The sequence below is a fragment of the Natator depressus genome, chromosome 1 (genome assembly GCF_965152275.1).
Source record: "Natator depressus isolate rNatDep1 chromosome 1, rNatDep2.hap1, whole genome shotgun sequence".
NCBI classification, from domain to species: Eukaryota; Metazoa; Chordata; order Testudines; family Cheloniidae; genus Natator; species Natator depressus.
In genome coordinates, this window is record NC_134234.1 from 302,877,981 (window position 1) to 302,893,533 (window position 15,553).

General features: G+C 40.3%; 1 protein-coding gene across 4 annotated transcripts in view; it reads right to left on the reverse strand.

Annotated features, from left to right (window-relative positions):
* Positions 1 to 15,553, reverse strand: part of ANKRD26 (ankyrin repeat domain containing 26) — a 196,762-nt gene that overhangs the window by 151,224 nt on the left and 29,985 nt on the right. For all 4 annotated transcript variants that reach the window (XM_074942299.1, XM_074942302.1, XM_074942300.1 and 1 more), the window contains exons 6-9: positions 15,301 to 15,449; positions 8,642 to 8,692; positions 3,496 to 3,529; positions 3,335 to 3,407 (exon numbers count right to left, since the gene is read on the reverse strand). In XM_074942299.1, the coding sequence (XP_074798400.1) occupies positions 3,335 to 3,407; positions 3,496 to 3,529; positions 8,642 to 8,692; positions 15,301 to 15,449 (307 nt within the window). The remainder of the gene's footprint in view (positions 1 to 3,334; positions 3,408 to 3,495; positions 3,530 to 8,641; positions 8,693 to 15,300; positions 15,450 to 15,553) is intronic.

The following is a 15,553-nucleotide window of genomic DNA, read 5'->3' on the forward strand; positions in this document are numbered from 1 at the left end:
TATCTCAGTGCTCATCAAAAAAACAGAAGAGTATATTTTCAGTTAAAACTAAGTAAAGTTTCTCTGCATTTATAATTTTTTTTTATAGCATATAGGGGAATGAAATGAAATGGATTGTTAATGAAGCTGAAGGATATGGGAAAATTGTTCCACATAGTGAGAACTGCAGAGAAAAAGACTCTTGTATCAACAGTAATGAGAATGTAGGTGTGACATTACTGACATGAACTGTGACCGTATAGATCATTGTTGCAACCAGGATCCTACGGTGGCACCAGGTCTTGTACAGAGGAGGTCAAGTGGGGTGTCTACGGAAAGGTTGTAGTTTGCTGGTTATAATTATGCTCTCTGTATGTGTGTATCATTTTTGTATTTGATGTTATGAATATTGGCTATGTCCTTCTATCTCAATGTTTTTTGATTCTAAGTAGCCTCAGTGAAGCATTTGGTCAGCTTCTTGAGAATGGGCACTTACTGAGAATAGTCCTATCAAAAAACACTTAACTGACAATGGACTTTGGGAGATGCCAGTCCACATCTGAGCTTTCCCGGGAAAGTTCAAACTAACATGTAAACAATGGTGTCAGCCTACAAAAAACTGAATCACTCATAGACATGTGACTTGCCCAGGTGGCGACAAACTCCATCTTGTTGCTGTGATTTTGCACAGAAGAACAAAGGGGTTTCCGCCCACAAGAGAGAGAATATAAAAGGCCCTGAAAATCCCTCCATTTTGTCTTCAGCTGGCTTAAGAGATGGCCTCTCCACCCCAAATTGATGCCTGAAAGAAACTGGAACAAAGGACAACTACAGGGTGTGAGTGATTGCTGGACGCAGACTAGGAAGGAGTCCAGTCTGTGAAAGAAGCTTATTGGAACATCTCTGAGGGTGAGACTTACCTGCATTCAGTTTCCTTCTGTATTAGTCTTAGACTTGTGTGTTTTTGTTTTATTTTGCATGGTAACTTACTTTGTTCTGTCTGTTATTACTTGGAACCACTTAAATCCTACTTTTATATTTAATAAAATCACTTTTGCTTATTAATTAACCCAGAGTAAGTAATCAATACCTGGGGGAGCAAACAGCTGTGCGTATCTCTTTATCAGTGTGATAGAGGGAGGACAATTTATGAGTTTACCCTGTATAAGCTTTATACAGAGTAAAACGGATTTCTTTGGGGTTTGGATCCCACTGGGAGTTGGGTGTCTGGGTGCTAGAGACAGGAGCATTTGCTAAGCCGTTCTCAGTTAAGTCTGCGGCTTTGGGGGACGTGGTTCAGACCTGTGTTTGCAGCAGGCTAGCGTGTCTGGCTCAACAAGGCAGGGTTCTGAAGTCTCAAACTGGCAGGGAGAATGGGCTTAGAGGTAGTCTCAGCACATCAGGTGGCAGTCCCAAGGGAGTCTCTGTGACAAAGTGACAGCAGACCTCTGAGGTGAGGAAAAGGAAGAGAGATAGGAAACAAGGGGGGAAAGAATACTGCTTATGAATGAGTAACATTCTTCAAAGACAACTGACTAGTTGTTTCACTTTCATATTTTCTCCCTTTTAAAAACAAAATCACCAAGTATGTGTGTGGTAATAGACCGGGGTGGGCAAACTTTTTGGCCTGAGGGCCACATCTGGATATGGAAATTGTATGGCGGGCCATGAATGCTCACAAAATTGGGGTTGGGGTACGGGAGGTGGTGAGGGCTCCGCGCTGGGGTCAGAAATGAAGAGTTCAGGTGTGGGAGGGGGCTCCGGGCTGGGGTAGGGGGCTAGGATATGGGGGAGGAGGCTGGGGATGAGAGGTTTGGGGTGCAGGAGTGTGCTCTGGCCTGGGACTGAGGGGTTTGGAAGGTGGGAGGGGATTCAGGCCTGGGGCAGGGGGAGGAGGTTGGGGCGCAGTCTCCAGGCGGCACTTACCTCAAGTAGCTCCCGGAAGCAGTGGCATGTCCCTCCTCTGGCTCCTACGCGGAGGCGTGGCCAGGGGCTCTGCGCACTGACCCGTCTGCAGGTGCCTCCCCTGCAGCTCCCATTGGCTGTGGTTCCTGGCCAATGGGAGCTGCGGGGGTGGCGCTTGGGGCCTTGGCAGTGCGCTGACCTCCCTGGCTGCCCCTACGTGTAGCAGCCGGAGGGGAGACATGCTGCATTGCCGCTGCTTCTCAGAGCCACGCAGAGCCAACCCCCAACTCCGCTCCCTGGCTGGAGTGCCAGAGTGGGGCAAGCCCCAGACCCCACTCTCTGGCTGGACCTTAAGGGCCAGATTAAAACATTTTGGCCTGCGGGCCATAGTTTTCCCACCCCTGTAACAGACAAAACCAATCTGAAGATTATAAATTAGAGGCTAACCAGAAGAAATTAGATTTCAGAAGGGACTGGAAGTTTGAATGACATTTGAAAATAGCTAGCTACATAGAAAAGAGGCTATTCCAAGTTGGGAGACAATGAGAAAAACAGTGGGAGTCACAGAGGGAGAAACAAAGACAATATGGAAGCAGCAAGAGTGTGCAGAGAGTAAGGCGAAGAGTGGGACTATAGAGGAAATGAGAGCTGAAAGCAAGCAAGGCGAGCTGTGTAAATGCTTAAAGTTGAAGTAATGGAGTTTGAAGCTAATAAATCATCAGAAAGCCAGTAAAAGTATTTTAGGAGTGGGGTGGAAGAACATGATCGGAGCACCAGGAAAGAGGGCATTTAAGTACCCCGAGGTTAGCATGAGCAATATAACAACAAAGTAGAAGGTAGAACCACTTCAGTGAGTAATCGACAGAGCCCACTTGAGGAACAATTAATTTGTTGCTGAGGAAATGGGAACCAGTCAACATGGTGAAGCATTTAAGTGGAACTGTATATAAGAAATGTCTGATGAAAAGAACAACAGGCAAATAAATAATTTCATTTTAATGCACTGTTACCCTGTCATAAATATACTACAGTTCAAGATCAAATTCTTAATTCTGGAAGGGAGTAGAGGTAATTGTAGGGTTTAAAGAACTACCTTTATTCTCTTGAAACCCTGATTTAAATGAGCAGAAATAAGTACAATATATGAGGTGGTCTTTATCTCATCATCTACTGAATATTTATCCAAATCATAAAATCTTCATACACTCTGCCACAACTAAAAGTCTTTTTAGAAGGGGCTCAAAGTGGGAACAGAAAGGGTGAAGATCAGGTCAGCTGCATTTGTATTTTGGGAAAACTTGCACTATGGCTGACTAGAAGTAAAGTCTCTCAATCACAGCAAAAAAAAAATCTTTGCTAAAATCTCCCAAATGTTAAAAAAAAAAAAAAAAAAAAAGGATATATGCTTCCTCTTATATCTAGGAAATATTTTTCCATAAGAGTATGATACCTTAGGCGTAAAATCTAGTTCTTCCTCCTCTGATGTAAGCCAGCTGTCATCCCCTTCATCTTTTTTAGAGCTTCTTAAATAACAAAAACATAAGACAATAATAAGTGGTGCGCTCTCTCTCTCGGATTTGCTAAAATATGTTATTTTTTTTTAAATCTTACCTTACTGAATCTCCTTGGGAAAGGTCATCTATAACTGTTCAAATATTGATTAAAATAAAAAATAAATTAATAATTTTAGCATTAAAAACAAAAGACTTGGAAGCTGCCAAAGGTAAGTAAAAATATTTAGCATGAGCAAACCTACAAGTAATTCAAGGCTGAAACTTAGTATAGACATCTTAATCAAGGGTAGTATGAATGTAAATACATTTTCTATTATCAGTTGAAAAAATCTGTATGTTCAAAGGATGAAACAAATAAGGTCTTCAGTTTGGTAAGCACTTTTGTACTTATGTTCAAAATATGACATACAATTTAAAAATGAAACTAAGTTCCAAACAATTGGAACATAGTTAATCATTTTTGGTGGGCATGATGTGGTGAAAGGGAAGTAAAACTGCTAAGATTATAAAATTTGGAATTGTGGGCAATTCATATGAATAGAAACTTAGTCTTTTTTATATTTACAGTATGGGCTATACATTGACATATGTTGGACTATGTCCGCAGCACCATTCTCTTCTCTGCATTACTCTGGTAATGCATAGGGAATGGAGAGCAGTACCCTTGTATAGGGAAATTGCCAGGTGGTGTAAAGCTGATTGGGCCTGCTCTACATCACCCACTCTTGACCCCTCTGAGTAAGGAGCGCTACAGGGACAGAAAGGATGTGAGTACAGCATGTTGCACTGAACCACACTTCGCTAGTGGAACGGCAGTAACATATATCAGTGGCCAAACTAGATCCATGTTTCCCCCAGGACTGGGGAGGCCAAAAGATGGTGGAAAACCACTTATGCATCCCCATTCCCAGCTATTCCGAGGCCAGCTCTAGCACACCCAAAGATTGGGTCCATAGATTAGTCAGCAATGACTCTCTGAAGATTTTAGACGTGCTTAACTTTACAGATTGCAAGTAGTCGAATAGAAATAAATGGAACTACACACTGTTCATAAAGCTAAGAACATAGTTACATGTGTGCAGGATTTGGGACTTTACCATAGAGTGATATCCAAGACATTGTAATTAGAATGAAAATGGTTGAGATTCCCCAACTCCACTGACTTTAATGAGACTTGACGGAGCTCTGGAATTTCCAGGATCAGAAAATAAATACTGTTCTATGTTCAGAAAAATTGATATTTGAGATATCATTGTGCATTAACTCGTGTAATTCTTATTTTAAAAGACAAAATTAATATGCCTTTTGTGACTTTCCATGAAGAATTTTTTTTTTAAACTTCTTAACATGGAAATCAAAGAGCAAAGAGCAATTAAGAGTCTTAAACAAAAGACTGATATAAACATAATAAAGTCAGGAAACTGAAAATTAACAGCAACATGTTAGTTACTTAAGCATAGGCCAAGTTCATCTCAAGGCATACATGTCCTCTGTTCTACAAACAACCAAACAAAATACAAATAAACTTGTTTTACTATGACAGTAATTATATTCTTCATAACTCCAGAATGCTGGTACACTGATGATTATTTTTTCATAATCTGAGCAGAATTTTCATATTTTGCCTTACTGTTTGCACCTACTGTGTCATTTTTGCTAGACAGGCCTGAATGGTTGTAACTTCAACTCTGGGCATAGATGAAACACTGAAAAAATTCTGATTAGCAAGAATGGAGGTAAGTGCAAATATTTTTAATGAATTTTGACCTTTTCTCCAAAAGAGTAACTCTCAAAAACAATCATTTCCCCAATTTTTTTTTTCCATTTTAAAAATATTTTTATTATAAAAATACTATACTCTTAACGCGGCAGAAGAGTCTGTCCTATCTCAGGCCCTCTCCTTTTGTCCCTCCAGGCCCACGAACATGATACAGTTCTGTTGTGACCTAGAATCCTACTTTCAACGTCTCCGACTCAAAGAATATTTCCAACACACCTCTGAACAACATACTAACCCACAAAATCCTTCCTACCAACACTACAAAAAGAAGGATTCTGCGTGGACTCCTCCTGAAGGTCGAAACAACATTCTGGACTTCTACACAGATTGCTTCCGTCGACGTGCACGGGCTGAAATTGTGGAAAAGCAGCATCACTTGCCCCATAACCTCAGTCGTGCTGAACACAATGCCATCAACAGCCTCAGGAACAACTCTGACATCATAATCAAAAAGGCTGACAAAGGAGGTGCTGTCGTCATCATGAATAAGTTGGAATATGAACAAGAGGCTGCTAGGCAGCTCTCTAACTCCACATTCTACAGACCATTATCCTCTGATCCCACTGAGGATTACCAAAAGAAACTACACCATCCGCTCAAGAAACACCCTGAAAAAGCACAGAAACAGATCTGTGCAGACACATGCCTAGAACCCCGACCAGGGGTATTCTATTTGCTACCCAAGATCCATAAACCTGGAAATCGTGGACGCCCCATCATCTCAGGCATTGGCACCCTAACAGCAGGATTGTCTGGCTAAGTGGACTCTCTCCTCAGGCGCTATGCTACCAGAACTCCCAGCTATCTTCGAGACACCACTGACTTCCTGAGGAAACTACAATCCATTGGTGATCTTCCAGAAAACACCATCCTGGCCACTATGGATGTAGAAGCCCTCTACGCCAACATTCCACACAAAGATGGACTACAAGCTATCAGGAACAGTATCCCCGGTAATGTCACGGCAAACCTGGTGGCTGAACTTTGTACTCAACCACAACTATTTCACATTTGGGGACAATATATACCTTCCAGTCAGCGGTACTGCCAGGGGTACCCGCATGGCCCCACAGTATGCCAACATTTTTATGGATGACTTAGAACGACACTTCCTTAGCTCTCGTCCCCTAATGCCCCTATTCTACTTGCACTACATTGATGACATCTTCATCATCTGGACCCATGGAAAAGAAGCCCTTGAGGAATTCCACCATGATTTCAACAATTTCCATCCCACTATCAACCTCAGCCTAGACCAATCCACACAAGCGGTCCATTTCCTGGACACTACTATGCTAATAAACGATGGTCACATAAACACCACCCTATACAGGAAACCTACTGACCACTATACTTACCTACATGCCTCCAGCTTCCATCCAGGACACACCACACGATCCATTGTCTACAGCCAAGCTCTAAGATACAACCACATTTGCTCCAATCCCTCAGACAGAGACAAATACCTACAAGATCTCTATCAATCATTCTTAAAACTACAATACCCACCTGCTGAAGTGAAAAAACAGATTGACAGAGCCAGAAGAGTACTCAGAAGTTACCTACTACAGGACAGGCCCAACAAAGAAAATAACAGAACGCCACAAGCTGTCACCTTCAGCCCCCAACTAAAACCTCTCCAACGCATCATCAAAGATCTACAACCTATCCTGTAAAATGATCCCTCACTCTCACAGATCTTGGGAGACAGGCCAATCATTGCTTACAGACAGCCCCCCAACCTGAAGCAAATACTCTCCAGCAACCACACACCATACAACAAAAACACTAACCCAGGAACGTATCCTTGCAACAAAGCCCGATGCCAACTCTGTCCACATATTTATTCAAGTGACACCATCATAGGACCTAATCACATTAGCCACGCCATCAGGGACTCGTTCACCTGCACATCTACCAATGTGATATATGCCATCATGTGCCAGCAATGCCCCTCTGCCATGTACATTGGCCAAACCGGACAGTCTCTATGCAAAAGAATAAATGGACACAAATCTGACACCAGGAATGATAACATTCAAAAACCAGTAGGAGAACACTTCAACCTCTCTGGCCACTCAGTAAAAGACTTAAGGGTGGCAATTCTGCTACAGAAAAGCTTCAAAAACAGACTCCAACGAGAAACTGCTGAGCTTGAATTAATATGCAAACTAGATACCATGAACTTGGGTTTGAATAGACACTGGGAGTGGCTGGGTCATTACACATATTGAATCTATTTCCCCACGTTAAGTATCCTCACACCTTCTTGTCAACTGTCTAAATCGGCCATCTTGATTATCACTACAAAAGTTTTTTTCTCCTGATGATAATAGCTCATCTTAATTAATTAGCCTCTTACAGTTTGTATGGCAACTTCCACCTTCTCTGTATGTATGTGTATATATCTTCTTACTATATGTTCCATTCAATGCAGCCGATGAAGTGGGCCGTAGCCCACAAAAGCTTATGCTGTAATAAATGTGTTAGTCTCTAAGGTGCCACAAGTACTCCTGTTTTTTTTTTTTTTTTTTTGCAGATACAGACTAACACGGCTGCTACCCTGAAACCTATAATGTAGTTTGTTGGTTGTTCTTAAAAATGTTTTTTTTGCACTGCAATTTTGATCAGTCTTTTAGTCACATTATGCCTTTAAAAAAATCAGAAGTTTTACTTACAAAAGTTGACTTCAAAAACAAAATACTTTTTTAAAATGACAGAGAACATTTAATTTGATTGTTTTTTCCAAAAGATTACAATACACACAAACAAAAAACCCTGATTTTGCAGGAATTCCCATAAATTATGTATTTTTAACCAATTTGTCTCTTTATTGAAGGAGAAGGGGCAGCTATGAAGTAGAAAGTCTTGACTAATGGGTTCCAGTTCTGTTGGGAGTCTATTATTATTGTTGCAGTCCATTTATTTAAATTGAAAATGTTCTCAATTCTTGATGGTTACCTATAATTGTTACATATTTTACAACAATAATGAATTATGATTTTTCTTTAGAAGATAAGAGAGAAATTCATGCTGCAAGTTTTGGGTGTTTCAGACACCCTTGCATTTGGTTTGGACCAGCCATAAAGCGTTTGATCTAAATCCAAACTGTATTTGAGGGTTGCTCATATCCACTGTTTTGGCTCAGGCCCATCTCAAGTTTGTAGTAATATCAAAATAATAGATGTAAATAAGAACACCCTATTACTTAATGTCACGCTACAACACACATTAACACACAACATTCTGCACTCTTACATGACGAATGCCAGGACTGACTAATTAGTTCTTAAATATTTGCAAAACAACAAAAGCTATAACATCACCACCACAAAAAACAATTTAAAAAGTAAAATCAAGCCATTAAAGGACTTTTGAATTCACACAAAAATAATAACCATCAAATATGTATAAACACTTGAATTTGGTATTTTCACATTGGAAGTCTTATTGTATGGAATACCTTTCCCTGAATCTCTTGTTCTTGATGTCTGGCTGGGAGACTGTTGCATTTCTATTTCCATTTAGGGAAAGGCATGGAAAGGACAGATGAAACAATGAAATCAGAAAATAAAGTTGTAAAGCAGAAACATGCATATATGAAGATGAAACAAAGAAATACACAACTACTGACTGTTATTAATCCATTGAGCAATTATGATAGTGCTGAAAGCAAACAAGAAATGCTATTTGTATAGACTCTTAATACCGTGCCAATAAGTTTAATTTTCATCTTATTCTCCATAATCTGAAATGCCCTCAATTCAATATTAAAACAAAAACATTTCTCTATCAGGATCTGTACTTTACTACTGGCAATCTCTAATCCCTGCCTCCCTGAACTCATGTGATTCTAGTCTGTCACAAACTATTTTATTATGTTTCTATAAGCACCCATTCCTTGTACTGCAGGTATGTTTATTTTCACCATATACATGGAATGCAGGGAAACCATCAGTGCAGTACAATAAAGTTTGCCTGCTGGAGGGCCTAAATTCCCTTCACAAATACTATGCTCCAAAGCTGCTGATGTATCTGTGCTGGAAATGGCCCACCTTGATTATCATACACATTGTGAAGAGAGTGGTCACTTTGGATGGGCTATTACCAGCAGGAGAGTGAGTTTGTGTGGGGGGGGGCGGAGGGTGAGAAAACCTGGATTGGTGCTGGAAATGGCCCAACTTGATGATCACTTTAGATAAGCTATTACCAGCAGGAGAGTGGGGTGGGAGGTGGTATTGTTTCATGGTCTCTGTGTATATAATGTCTTCTGCAGTTTCCATGCAGTATGCATCCGATGAAGTGAGCTATAGCTCACGAAAGCTCATGCTCAAATAAATTGGTTAGTCTCTAAGGTGCCACAAGTACTCCTTTTCTTTTTGCGAATACAGACTAACACGGCTGTTACTCTGAAACCAAGCTAAATATGTGAGCTCCATAGTCCAGAGCTAGTGCAGGAGACCTTTGCACTGGGGATCCCATGCATAGGTCTCCGGCACTTTGGATCAGGGCACATTCTCCAGTTGTGACGTGGTTTGAGACCATTTCCCCATAGGCATGGTTAAGTATGTTTCTAATACTTGCTAATAAAGTTGTAGCTTTAAGGCAGCTCACCTTAAAATAGCGTCTCTTATTTGTGCACACCTGAAATAATAAAAAGACCTACCTATTGTCCTAAATCTGGGCCTGGAGGGGATCCTCTTTACATATATTGGTCCATGACCCATGTGAAAATGATGAGAGAATTCCTCCTACTCCAGACCCACAAGTGGGAAGAGTGAACAGTGTGTGGAGGGGACGGGGCAGGACACACATTGACCTCCAATTTCACAGGAAATACTCTGAAAAAAGTAATTCATACTGGAGCTATATTAGTTTTCTGAGAATGCTCCATGCTGTGGAAAAAACTCCAGAGGTAGCCATAAGCAGAAATCAGAATGAGGCAGCTATCCCAGAGCCAATGCAGGGGCTCTGCACTTCCACACAAAAGACCCTATGACTTTGCTACAACCCCAAGGTCTACGCAAACCTGAGGGGAAACCATGGACTGAACGTCTCATGAGTGGGAAGGTGCGGGCAGATGAAATTCAGAAGAAATACCACCAGGTTCCCTCACAGGCCTTTCTTCCCTATGCCTCTGCAGTGGGTTTTCCCACAGAAAGGGAAAACTGGCCAAGGTTTCATCAATTACTGTAACTGCAGTTGCAGATATAGCAGGGGAATATGAACATGCTATTTGGCAAGCACTATAAACATGATGCCCTTTCAAAGTTATATTTTTTCTTTGACAGAGCAGTGAACTTTGAATTTAGAATCTGGTAATTATCTTGTGACTAATCTACTTGACAGTCTTTTAAAGACTTTAAAAGAGACTAAACAGTTAAATAAGGAAAAAATAAGGGACATTAATAGGGCCCTACCAAATACAGAGCCCTTTTGGTCAATTTCAGTCATAGGATTTTAAAAATCATAAATTTCATGTTTTCTGATATTTAAATCTGAAATTTCACGGTGTTGTAACTGTAGGAGTGCTGACCCAACTCTGATGGCAGCAGCGCAGAAGTAAAGGGTGGCATGGTATGACCCTGCCACTCTTTACTTCTGTGCTGCTGCTGGCAGCATGCAGCCTTCAGAGCTGGATGCCTGGCCAGCAGCCACTCTCTGGCCTCCCAGCTCTGAAGGCAGTGCAGAAGGAAGGGTGACAATACTGCATCCCCACTACAGTAACATTGCAACCCACACCGCCCATGACCCTCTTTTGGGTTGGGACCCCCAATTTGAGAAACGCTGGTCTTCCCCATTAAATCTGTATAATAAAGACCAGATTTCACAGGGGAGACCAGATTTCACAGTTGTGATGCGTTTTTCACAGCCATGAATTTGGTATACATTAAGGATCCCAAAAATAAACAAAATAAATAATGTTTACTGGCTCTGAGATAAAGTAGTGCCTAATCAATCACAATTTGTAAAACATTAGCTTAATTTACATTACAAAATGATATTAAAAATTAGCAAAATTTGTCATGACCTGTACACGGTTTGTATTCTAATCAAATATTTTTCTGCCCAAATGGAGTTTTTACTGAATCTGGCAATGATGAATCAAAACAGTACATTTAAGAACTGTTTTGATAAAAATTTAAAACATTAAAACAGACATGCTAAAATGCAAAAAGAATTTCAAGTTTTCTGAACATCTTTTCCAACAAGAAGGGCAAAAGGGTAGAAGAATGTAAGGAAATAAATAAATGTAAGGAAATAAAGTGGCATGCAGGGACATTTTTTGGTCTTTGAACCTCATCAAATTTTTCTCTAATTCCTAATATGCTTTCTTCCCCCACAAAATCTTTTAATTAAACTACAGCCACTCTACTTTCCACATATTTTACAGAGTATAGCTCTTAAAGAGAAATATTAAAATCTCATTCCATTTTATTTCTTTTAATTAAGGTCATCTGTCCAGGAAAATAAAAAGGAAGTTTTCTGATCCTACAACCACTTGTACTGGCTTGCCAGTATAGTGCAGTTTCTGGACCTTAAAGAAGTTTAAAAATGCGTGAGCTGGTTGGGGAAAAATGTAATTTTTTTTAACCATTTTGTCCAATTTGTGTTTTGATTATCATTTTCCCTTACCTTACAAATGAGAATGACCATGATGTACAAAGTTAAGGCCCAAACTGTTTTAAGTGTTCACTAATTTGGGGTACTTCAGTTCTTAAATGCCCAACTTGAGATACGTATGGTTGATTTTCAGGTATATTGTATGCTCAGAGCTCTCCTTGTCTTAAGACTAATGACATCCATGCAATAAAGCAGGCACTTAAAAAAAGTAGGTGTTGAAACACCACCTAGACACCTGACCAGACCCAGCTGGAAAGCAGGGTGTAGATAAGAAAGGATACAACAATGAGGCATCATTGGGATCCAGAAAAGAGACAGAACAACAGCTGATGAAGCAAACTCCTGTGGGGAGCTCCTCTGACAACCTTGGTCAAAAAAGACCTACATGGCTGTTTTTAGAACAGTATTTAAAGTAGGTAGAGGGTAGTGCTCAACAGCTAGTAAAGACCTAGCTCCTGATCCAACCTACAAAGGCCAAAAAAACCTTAAGAGAAAGGGGAGGTCTATCAGCCTTGAGATAAGGAATCCTGCAAAGTGTTTCTTTAAAGAAACTTTCTTTATTCATTACTAACAACTGTTTGCAAACAGAGAAAGGCAAAGAAAGAAGAAACAAGGAAGAGATAACCACAGCCCTTCACTACAATAAAGACTTGGTGCTTGAAACACAGCAGCCTCAGAATGGCTAATGAGTAGGGCCCTAACAAATTCATGGCCATGAAAAACGCATCACGAACCGTGAAATCTGGTCTCCTCCCATGAAATCTGGTCGTTTGTGTGCTTTTTCCCAATACTATACAGATTTCATGGGGGAAAACCACTGTTTCTCAAATTGGGAGTCCAGATCCAAAAGGGAGTTGCAGGAGGGTCGCAAGGTTATTTTAGGGAGGTCGCAGTATTGCCACCCTTACTTCTGCACTGCCTTCAGAGCTGGGTGGCCAGAGAGTGGCGGCTGCTGACTGAGGCCCCAGCTCTGCAGGCAGCAGCGCAGAAGTAAGGGTGGCAATACCATACCATGCCATTCTTACCTCTGCACTGCTGTTGCAGGCAGCAACTCTACCTTCAGAGCTGGGATACCTGCCCGCAGCCATCGGTTTCCAGCTGCCCAGCTCTGAAGGCAGCACCACCGCCAGTGCAGAAGTAAGGGAAGCAGTACTGCAACCCCAACTATAATAACCTTGCAACTCCTCCACAACTCCTTTTTGGGTCAGGACCTCTACACTTACCACACCTTGAAATTTCAGATTGAAATAGCTGAAATTATGAAATTTATGATTTTTTAAATCCTATGACAGTGAAATTGACCAAAATGGACCGTGAGATTTCCCGCATATACAAGAATATGACAAACTGCTGATCTAATAGCATATTCTCCACTAAGGACAAATGGTGACATTACCTCCTTTTATTTTCATTGAAAAGACTTCAAAAGCCAAATTCCAATCTCTTATAGGAAGCATGTTAGATCCCAATTCCTGATTATTCTGGCTTTGCAACAGTGTGAATGATCCTGAGTATGCAGAACAGGATCCATGCCTGTTTTCCAGTCACAATTGCCAGAGCTGCTCAGGAGCCCAAGAACTCAAATAAACTTCACATCTCCAGACAACCCTTCTGCGTCTCCACAGGTCAGTGCCATCACACATCTGCACTAACCACTTCAGAGATGCAACATTAGGAGAGACGTGGTCCAGGGAGATTATTTAAGTGCCATCACAACCAAAGAAGAAAAAAGAACCTTTGAGACCTGGACTCAGTAAATTGGGGGGATGGTATATTCTTCCCTGAGCCTTTTTCTCTCAGCTGTAATGTTTTTATTCAGGTATGTACAGTTCGATAAGTCTTCACTCATGTTCTGTTTATCTGTAACAGCAATACCAGGTGGTTCCATAGGTGACAATAATTGCCCAGGAGATGGAGGTGTTATTTGGCCCAATTGTTCATCCTTTCCTCCCAGCCAGTAGCTCCATTTTGGAACTATAAGATGGTACTGTTCTTTGAGCCTCACAAACTCCATGTGTGACTGTCAGCCATGAGACCTGTCACTACAGGATCAGTAGGCATGTGCCCTGCTTTCTGCCGTCAAACCCTCAAGATCAGGAGCCACATCACAGTCTTTTGGGAGGGAGCTACAATTTGATGTGTGTGTGGGTGGTGTGTGGAGCCCGTAAACACAAGATTTAATTCTTCAAGATACCAGCACACATAGCACTCCACATACAGAATCAGGCAGGATCAAGGAGTTCAGCTCTATGCCACTGAGCAGGCCTGGAACAGGATTTGGCCCTAAATTTGGTTTAGTCTTTTGGGAAGGAAAAAGGAGAGCAAGGGTGACCCTGTTGTGTTTTACTTTGCTCACACACTTCCTCAAAATTTTCAAAAATTGTGTGATTTGCTGCATTTGAATGATATCAGCTCTGTCCACTCACCACATTATTACATTTACAGATTATGTATTAATATCATTAACAATATGAAATCTTAATTTAAAATAATAAGCCTGAGTGATTTATATTGCTTGTACTTTACATGGAAAAGGGGGATTTCAAGGTGGGAAAATAAGTTTTGTTTATGGAATCTATTTTTAGTGCGTGAGAGGCTTGTAGCTGTAGATTAGATTTTGTAAATTCCTTAATAAATTCTTTTGCCATATAAAGATATTTAATATAATTTCCTGATCATGTAACTATTCATAATTTGTGTTTCTACTCAGTGCATTACTTGACTAAATTAAACATTAGTTTACAAAATGATATGTAAGAATCAAAACCAAACCAAAGCTCTATCCAACAATGTACCTAATTATTTTAAAGGACATAATGTATACACAGAAAATGTATTTTTGCTGTTTATGAGTTTGTTTACACAAAGCCATAATACTTTGTAATATCATAAAAAACCTCACAACAGCTTAGTTATGACAGAAACAGAAAACTGTGACTGAAGGTGACAAATAAAAGTTAACCCACTCTTTCTATTTTAAACAGCCTACTTAAGGTTGCACATATATACGCACACACAAATTCAGTGGAAGCCAAATATAGAGCCATGTGTTCTAATACTGAATTTATTGATCACTTCCTTACTGCAGAAAGAAGAAATCGCTTGACTTAAAGTATGGATTAATCTGCAGTTTCCTGTAAGCGGATTCACCACATCATAAGTGAATAGGCAGCAGCAAAAATTACTTGCCTGAACAAATATAATATTTCAGTTCGCATTTTTTTTTTTTTTTAAACAGCAGTATTTTTTGGTATATATCCTAGTGAGATCTGGTGGGAAGGAGGCTGGAATCCTTTAGCAAGACAGATCACAACCAGCCACAGGAGATGCAACAAGAATCTGCTGAGATCCATAGCCAACTAACGAGAGAAGTACAAAACTTCCTAGGTTGGTCACTCTCTTTCCTTCGCTGGATGATTAAAAACAGTTTTAACAAGGCATGTGTGAGTAAAATAGTTATTGACTCTTCATTTAATTGAATTTTTTTAACAATCCTACCTTCTTTATCTGTAGCAGGTGCACCCAAAGCAAAACCAACATCTCCAACCCTGTCTGGACTGCTAAACACCGACATGCCTTTTGTATTGTTTGGAGAAGGTTTTTCTACATTTTTCCAGTTGGCATACTCAGAAAGTTGTTTACTAAGACTAACCATAGAAAGAAAGAAAGAAAGAAAGAAAAACACATTAGGGAAAAAGTAATGTGACATTTAAATATATCATATTTACTATAACAATAACATCCATTAATT